The 9,542-nt window shown below is 31.9% G+C and overlaps 1 protein-coding gene across 1 annotated transcript; it reads right to left on the bottom strand.

Annotated features, from left to right (window-relative positions):
- Nucleotides 1–713: 713 nt before the first annotated feature.
- Mcm7 (minichromosome maintenance 7) lies at nucleotides 714–8,921 on the bottom strand. The gene is made up of 16 exons (XM_085193105.1): nucleotides 8,738–8,921; nucleotides 8,563–8,666; nucleotides 8,301–8,441; nucleotides 7,834–7,961; nucleotides 7,563–7,654; nucleotides 6,743–6,969; nucleotides 6,217–6,399; nucleotides 5,717–5,901; nucleotides 5,188–5,356; nucleotides 4,409–4,561; nucleotides 3,987–4,153; nucleotides 3,473–3,639; nucleotides 3,135–3,246; nucleotides 2,744–2,842; nucleotides 2,126–2,246; nucleotides 714–897 (listed from the first exon to the last, which is right to left on the bottom strand). The coding sequence occupies exons 1-16, from the start codon at nucleotides 8,766–8,768 to the stop codon at nucleotides 817–819; spliced, it is 2,160 nt and encodes a 719-aa protein (XP_085049231.1). The 5' UTR covers nucleotides 8,769–8,921; the 3' UTR covers nucleotides 714–816.
- Nucleotides 8,922–9,542: the final 621 nt, after the last annotated feature.

Below are 9,542 nucleotides of genomic sequence, written 5' to 3'. Positions count from 1 at the left end.
ACGTAGAAAATTAATAAAGTATTTTAAAGGATAAGGATTAATACCATTATGAAAAATATCCCTCACAATAAAAAATATATTGAAATTATTATTTTTAGACAGAAAAATGATCACTACACGTTATTCTTAAAAAATATGAATATGCCGTCGCGGACTTTTTTGTAGATCTTATTAAGAGGAACAATACTCCAGTACATTTTTTTCATGTAGTACTACCATTAGAGCAGCGCATGCGCGAAAGTGTCTCAACGGGTAGGACTTTATACACATTTATCGTATTTATGTTAATTTACATAAGAATGTACAAATAATAAACTATATATAAACCTTCTACGAAAAACACTCGACTTAATGGTGAAGACCGCATCAAAATCCATTGGGTGGTTTAGAAGAAGAAGAGTTAGAAACAACAGACAGACACGAAAAGCGACTTTGTTTTATAAGATATAGGAAGTAGAGGGAACCTAGTGTTAACCGCTTAATTTTCGAGACATTACTTGCTGAATGGCGGAACCCACATTCAGACATACAACTCACAACCATCGCAATTACAGTTAGTCACTAGGACAGTGACTGCACCATGGTGGTCTCTATTTATAAGTGACTTATATAAATAAATAAAAATTAACCAAAGAATCTTCAAAACACTCTTTAATATGATCACCTTATAAAATATACTATTATATAAAATATATAGGATACAAAAATAAGGATCATGTGCAAAAAATATTTTTATTCAATCAATCATTATCATCAATCATTCCCAAAAAAGTACAAAATATCTAAATAAAAAAAAACATTAAACACACGCAAATACTACATAAACGTAATTTTGGTCCGCACTTGGTTAACTTGCCATACATTGAGATTCTCATATTCTTCAATGCACGCGTCCACCTAAAGAAAAAAGAAAAAATATAATTTATATATCAAAATAAATCTATTATTATTCCTTAAATTTCAATTCAATTAATATTTTTTTGTGAAACTTTCCGACTTCAATTCAAATAAAACTATTTTTAACTGACTTCTGTAAGAAAAGGAGGTTATCAATTCGACGGTATTTTTAAAAAAGTATTTAAAATCAATCCTAACTTAAACATAGAGATGGCCACTTCTCTTTTACACCATACTCTGTAATCTATATGCATATAAAAATCACATAACAATTATATTAATTATATATTTTTTTTTTAAGCTAATCTAATCGTATAAAATATAATTAAATAAAATCTAAAAACAATCAATTACTATGGCTATATACTCGTATTGTTATTTCTGTTAGTTAATAAATGTATTATGAAATATAGCCTTTGTTAGCTATGATTACGATAATCACAGTTTTAAAGTAATTGTTTTTAATGTTAAAAACACATAAATATAAACTTTAATTGGAAAAATAATAACCAGACATATAACGTTTTATGTAAATATTTAATAACGTAACAATTAATGAGTTAACTTTAGTATTTAAATGTTTATATTTCTATGAAGTATTGTTTTTATTTATTATTTGTTTAAGGAAAATGTGACACACAATAAAAGTGACTGGAGGATTTTCATATATAATATCTATTTGTCATAAACTAAATGAATGAGTAGTTTTATTGGTTACTAGCGACCCGCTCACGTCTTCGCCTGTTTACTTATCTAAATTACTTTCGTGTTCTTATAATATTATCATCCAAAAGTTTCAGCCAATTCAATAAAATAAAATAGATATTTTGTAGAACTTTCAAAACATTACTACTAGCTACTAGATTCATAGCGGCTACTACTAGTTGACCGTTGTAATTCCAGATTGAATTGCGATAGAATTATATAACGGTCCTTACCCATCAAACCAATAAGTCATCAAATAAATTATTATAATTATTATATACCAGTCATGGCGCAAGGGCACAAACGCGAATGGTTGTGGGTTCGGCCCCCACTCGAGGAAATGAAATATTTATTTAAATTTATATTTACATTTCTTCACTCTGGTGTCGAGGCTAAGCGAGGCGTTGAGCTTCGCCACTCAACACGCAATGCCTCCAGTGGAATCTCTCTTTGCTTAACCTGCTGTGGCGGGATATAGCAGGAAGCTGATTTAATTTTGATTATTAAATTTATAAACGATTACCTGATCGGGCTTAAATCCTTTGTCAACACATCTCTCGATAACGTCAGCAACGCGCACACTCCGCGACGAGCCCGCCAGCTCGCGGACCACTGCGAAGATGCGGTCGGTGGCGCTTATACCTCTGTAAATTTATTAATTATTTATTAAATTACACTAATATTATAAAGGTGAGGTGTCAGTTTGTTTGTTTGAGCACTCTGATCTGTGGAAATCTTTTTGTCATAAGATCACCACATTCATGAGGAAATTTCTATTGGCTCTAAGATTGATGACATGGGCTTGTAAATAGTGAAAATAAAAAATGTATTAGGAACAATGACTTAATGAAACTGTGGGTGACAATTACTTTAAATCACATATGAAGTGAGCAACTTTCGATTTTAGTCAGTTTTTCTGAAATCACTTTCCGTTTATATAAAATCGATATCTTGATCGAATCGCGAAAAATCTATTTGAATCAAGAATATTACTTATTTTGTTATTGATAGTTTGCTATAAATTAATTCTATTTTATCAAACTCATCTCATATTTTTTATAATAAGACTTATAGCAATCAGTATTTGGTTAAATTTATGTATATCTCTGATAATAATTTATAATATCCATAGATATAATACCTTTGTACATTTTCTTCTACATGTTGGAGCGATTGTTTTGACATTTCCACGAGACGAATAGCTTCAGAAACATCTTCTTTCTCGACAACATCTGATAATCTACAATAATATTAATAAACATTATAAGAACTAACTGTAAAATGTTTTCTAATGTAACTTTAATATGGTGAATTTGACCATATTCTGTTATATCTATAACCAATGCAGAACAAAAGACAATATTTCAAATATGAAACCAGCAACCTATTTACATTCATATTATTAATTAAACTTAACCTATTATTATTAACTTAAATATTTAGGATAAATTTCACGTATCAAAATACTTATTTTATAATGAATATTTATAAAATTAATTAAAGAATGTATAAAACCGTATATAAATACATACCTAAGCCTCGCCAGAGCAGTGGACAGTCGCAGAATAGCCAGCAGGTTACGCGCGGACGTGAATGTGACGTCACGCGCGTTGCGCGCCTCGCGACGCAGCTCTACGTATGATGCTAAAAATATTTAATTGTTACAATTTAGGGATTAAATTTGGTTTAAGGTTAGAGAAAAAGCAATTAAAATACTTTTTAGTTTGTTGCTGAAGTCTAAAATTTTATTTGAGAAAAAATGAAACACATTGTTTTTAGTACATTTAAAACAACATTAACTAAAGGTTCTTGGAGAGTGAGCTCCTTGTGTAGACGACATACAAACAACAACTTACAAACAACAACTTACAAACAATGTAGTCGGCGAGGGGGCGCGGCACGGCGGGGTGTTTGCGGCGCGTGAGCGCGAGGTAGCGGCGCACGAGGCGCATGGACAACGCGCGCACCTCGCTCGGTGGCTGCGACGAGTGCTGGTGCACGTACGCGATGTGCTTGGCCAGCGAAAGGTCCTTGTCCCTGGGGGTGGACGCGATAGTGTTCATGGTGAATTACAAATGTCTACTCATGGTTAGCACTGAGTTTAATCAACGTCACTTTAATTTTACACGTGCGTCGTTAAGTGCGCGTGCACCAGTACTGGTGCGTTATTAAGTGCGCGTGCACCAGTACTGGTGCGTTATTAAGTGCGCGTGCTCTGGTGTATATTGAGATAACTGGCTGCCCCAGTTTACATAATTCTTCATTTAATATTAATATGAAAATATTTTCTTGTCAGTTTTTTTAACTCTTATTCATTTCAAATAAAATATATGCATGCTTAATAAACTAACATGGTATAATATATAGAAAAAATATATGCAAACCTATTAGGTTTATCCTGTATAAGCCATAACAGATCAAATCTGGACAGCAAAGCGGCTGGCAGTTGTATATTCTGTTCGATAGTTCGTTTTGGATTGTACCTCCCATATGCGGGGTTGGCCGCTGCCAGGATGGAGACGCGGGCGTTAAGGCACGTCATTATACCAGCCTAAAAGGATTTTTTTGTTTTATATTATGATGTATCTTATAGAATGTATGGTAAAAATTATTAGTTTTCGTAAATTAAAGTATATTTTTTTAAGAACAATGCTGTGGTAGTGTTATGAAAGTATTTTATTAATTATTTAAAGTGTCCAGTAAAATATGGCCACTCTGTAACATCTTATGATTGTACATTGCATGTATATAATTAAAAATAACTGATAAAAACTAAAGCTTGCTAATTTAGTATAACATAACAAACCTTAGCAATACTAATAGTTTGTTGCTCCATAACTTCGTGTATAGCAGTGCGGTCGTTCTCCGCCATTTTGTCGAACTCGTCTATACAACAAACTCCCTGATCTGCGAGCACTAGGGCACCACCTTCTAACATCATTTCTCCAGTGAATGGGTCCTATTGGTAATACACACTTAATTTAAATTAAAATTGCATTGAGGCCGTGTTTTGAAGCCGAACAGCATGTAAGTCTAAATGTGACGGTTTTATTTATTTATATAGATATATATATATATATAAAATCGAAAGGTCACTCACTCATCACGAACTCTGAGAGTGCTAGGAATCTGAAATTTTGCATGGACGTCACTTATAGTACATAGGTACGCATGGACACAGAAATTAATAATAACGTAGTTCGCGCAGGCAAAGCCGTGGGCGGGCCGTTAGTACTTTATATAATTACAAACAAAAAAATTTACAAAAGGCGTTCTTAATGCTAAAGAGCAATCTCTCCCAGCCAATCTTGTCATGTGTGATAATATGCATGCAGGTGTGCAAAAGTAAAATATACATACATATACATATATATACACATTTAAGAGAATAAATTATTTTATATTTTCATTAAATCGCATAGGTTTTCGGAAATTTACTTTTTATTTATTTGGGAAAAAAAATAAAAAGCAAATTAAATTAAATATCACAAGAAAATTCTAAAAATCTAAACTGCACAGCCATTTAGAGCTAACTTTCAGGTCAGCCACGATTCAATGACCGTACTACAAGTTAATATAAGGTACCTTCAAAACAGCAGCAGTAAGACCAACTCCAGAGGACCCCCGGCCAGTTGTGTACTGAGAGCGGGGTGCGAGACGATCAATGTAATTGAGTAGCTGAGACTTGGCCACACCGGGGTCACCCATCAAACAGATGTTGATGTTGCCACGGATCTTCATGCCATTTGGACGCCTGATTTAAATATTACGAATTTACTTTGTTATATTAATATGTAAACACATATGCTTTCTAAAAATGATAATAAATATAATAAAAAAATATGTAAAATAATATCTATATAAAGACCGCCATGGTGCAGTGCAATGGCGTCTGACTGTTAACGCGATGGTTATGATACCTTTGAAACAGACTGCAGCGTGTATTTTGGAATTTGGTAATAACCTTGAACACACAAATGTCTTCACAATTTTTTTAAATTGTGATGTAGAAAATTCTCTTATTGTCTCTTCTCTGATTTTTTTAAATCGTGATATAGAAAATTCTAGATATCATCTATGTATTTATCAGATGTATAAATTTAAAATTACATACTTATCAACACCACCGACAAGCAAAAGTAACAATGCTTTTTTAACATCTTCATGTCCATATATTTCTGGGGCCAAACTGCGCGCCATTCTCGAGTATAAATCATCATCGGCGAGTTCTGCTAACTCCTCTTCACTCAGTGCCTCCGCCATTTCGCCTTCGTCACTTTGATTTAGACAGGTTATACCCTGTAATAATAATGATATATCAAATTAATGTCCTCGTCATGCAGCAACACTGTACTGTGAGCATAATGGTTCGATTATTACTCGAAAAATGAATTATTATTTGTGAATATTTTCATTTCTTCACTCTGACACCAAGGTAAAAATCCGGCGTTTAGTTCCGACACTCAACACGCAATGCCTCGAAAAATTCAGCAGAAATTGGGAATGCAGTGTCTTAACACTAGGTTCCATCTGCCTAGTTTGCTCTATAAGATTAAAAAAAGTGTAATGAAACTAAAAAGTGTAAATAGCATAAAAATAAACAAAAATACTAACATGAGCCTCCAAATATGTGTCAGACAGCAATCCCTGCACAATTTGCTTGAATCCCGCATTAAGTAATGGTAAGAAGATACCAGTGACTGCTACATGGTCGCCGGGTTGAGCGCGCCTTGTTGTTTCACCGCGGCAGTAGATTGATAACTGACGTGGTATGTGGCCCACTGGTACCTGATCTGACTGAAATTTAAGATTTTATAGTTAAATGAAGCCAGTTGTAGCGGCAGAGAGTTGTGGGCCCGATTCCCACACAAGAAATAAAATATTTAAGATTTTCTTTTCCTCCCTTAGTACCAAGGTAAAACGCGGCGTTGAGTTCCGCCACTCAAGACGCATTGCCTCCTAAATGTGGCAGAAAATTGTGAATGGCAGTTTCTTAATGGTAATGGAGTGTATTAAAACTAAGTTCCCAGGTTCCCTCTGCCTACCCTGCTTGCTGAATAGTGTTAAGCTACAAAAACAATACATCATAAAAAAAGATAAGATAACTAAAATTCCAAAAAGAAAATTAAATATAACTCACATGTTCTTGAATCTTCAACTCCTGAAACTTCTGGAAACGAGAGCCTCTGGTCTGCAAATGTAGTTGCCCAGCAGTCTTGTTTAGTCTACATTCATCAGCCGTACATGCTGGTGGAGGTGTAAATTGGAGGGATCTGACAGGCTGATAGATTTCTGCTCCACAAGCACTGCATGAGTATGTTGCTACTATTAAAAGAGGCTTCACATCTGTGCATCTTGTTACTATACCTAAAAATTGAAATAAGATTGTTTGTATAAAGAGATATTTGATTTATCGTGATTATTACATGTTTTGCATAGCAGATCCACCCTGCTCTGCAAGTGTAATGTGAGATGCATGCATTTGCATATTGAGTGACAGCATTCAATGCTGGCCTTTGTCCCAAGGGATTGCACCCATAACTATTGTATTTTTTTAATCAAATTCTGTTCCATTGATCTATAATGGATCTTCTGTAAATGACTACATTCATTAATTTATTTACTAAGCCAACAAAAGAAGAATAATTTTAACACATTATTGATGTTATTGTTAAATTGATAGATGTTATTTAGAGATCACACTGAGGAAGGACAATAAATATTTGTTGTGCAACTAAAATAAAGTGACAAAAATATAGTACACATTATTGCATAATACAGAAATAAGTAATAGAATAGAAAAGAATAATAGCTATTGCACTGTACTATTGCAAAAACATAAAATGGGATGAAATTAATTTAAATATTACAAGCACAATCTTATTATATACTTTATTGCACTTAAAAAATTACATATAAGTAAAACAAAATTGAAAAATTCGTTAACAATGGTGGCTTACCTCTTACTGTAACCAGTTTTCCTATGTGTTCAGCTTTAACTTCTCTTATGGGCACTGATTTAGATGTAGACATATCTTTGAAGTATACTTCACTAAAAGAATATTAACAGTATTTAAAATAAATTACATTATTTTTTTTAAAATTACTTACTTAATATTGTAACTCATATATTAAAATATGTTTGTGAACTTATAAATAAAGCTTAATAAATATCAATATATTATTATTTGAAATAAATTTAATTATTATTAAAACAACTTTTATACATACAATCGTCTGATCAGTTCAGGTGGGTATCTGTTCCTGGGATCTCTCATTTCACCAGGTATTCTGTGGTTTCTAGCTTCCAACATTATTCTGTGTTCAATGTACACATCTAAGGCATCTTTAGCCACAACCTAGATCATCAAAAAAACAAAACATAAATGCTCACATCTTTATCTTACAATTTATTTTTTTTACTATGTTTCATTGGTCTGTAGATTTAGATAAGAAATATATATTATTGTTCATAACTTGAAAATATGATATTACTTTCAGTCTGTATATTCACAAAATCTTGAGTAAACAGGGATAAACAGAAAATGAATAAAATCATCCAAAGAATTTGTTTTTATCTTTTGAAGTACAGAATGCTAAAGATAGTCAAAAAGATTCATAGGGCCTTCAATGATTAATAAGTCAAATAATTAATAATTGCATAATTTAAAAACTAAATAAACTAATGTAACACTAACATCCTTATGTTTGTATTCTGGAAGCATTTCATAAACAACGTCTGACACCATATTAGTATAACGTCTTGTGTTTTTCATCACAGCTTCAGCTAACTCCTCATTTGTGTTGTGTAAATCATCCAAGTCTACCACAAATGTCACCTAGAATACAATTATTATGTAATAAATCGGATAAATAACATGCATTTTTGTACAAATCTCATAAATAACATATGACATTATTTATTATTTTTCTGTGTGTAATAACAAATTTTGTACTAACCTGTTCTCTATGTGCAACTTTGGTAAGTTGTTCTGAATATTTAAAAAATTTACGGCCTTCATCATCAGTTTGGCAAAAATCTATGAAGAAGTTCTTGAAGCTTTCTAAAACAATAAAAAACTTATAAATTATAAGTCATTCTTTCTTTAAAACAATCAAAATAGTCGTACAATACCTTTATCAGCAGTATAGTCTCGCATAGCCATTTTAAATTTATTTTTACTTGTTTAATATACTTAATAATTATTATTTATAATTACAAACTCAGTTAAAGTACTAAAAAATAGCAATATTTTCAATTTCTAACTTTACAATATGAAATATGAATAACTGTTGACAGAATAGTAAAACCTCCAAAATTTGGCGCGAAAAGAATATTACAGAATAAAAAACAACAGACAGATAACTAAATATAAAATACTAACTCTCTCGTTGCTTCGGCCACTTGAACTACACAATTACTTTCGTGATCTAATAATATTAAAAATTGAATCAGCTTCACGCTGAATTCTGAAGGCATAGCGTGTTGATTGGCGGAACTCAATGCCGCGTTTGCCTCGACATGACAGCGAAAGAAAATAGAAATTTAAATTTAAATAAATATTTCATTTCCTTGAGTGGAAATCGAACCCACAACCAGTTGCGTTTATCATTTTAAAGACATGTCGATATGGTATATTTCAGCCAAATTAATAAAATACTGTATGTTGTTATATTGTCGTATACAATACTTTATTTTATACTTTACATAACTTTTTTATTTATGAATTTTAATTATATTATTTTAATTATATAAAACTATCATTAAATGTTAACGGAGGGTTGCCAAAATACAATAGTGAAAATAGCAACATACCTTTTAATATAAACAGTGATCATTTACAATTTTATTATATGTCTAGATAATGCAAAAACTTAATTTAAAAATGGTAATTATAAAAACTGTTATAAATATATAGAACAAAAGTGGTTATAGTGGT

The sequence above is a fragment of the Heliconius melpomene genome, chromosome 11 (genome assembly GCF_056956725.1).
Source record: "Heliconius melpomene rosina isolate 202511_hmr_F chromosome 11, ASM5695672v1, whole genome shotgun sequence".
Lineage (NCBI taxonomy): Eukaryota > Metazoa > Arthropoda > Insecta > Lepidoptera > Nymphalidae > Heliconius > Heliconius melpomene.
The sequence above is the reverse complement of the archived record's forward strand: the minus strand, read 5'-3'. Positions and strand labels throughout refer to the sequence as shown.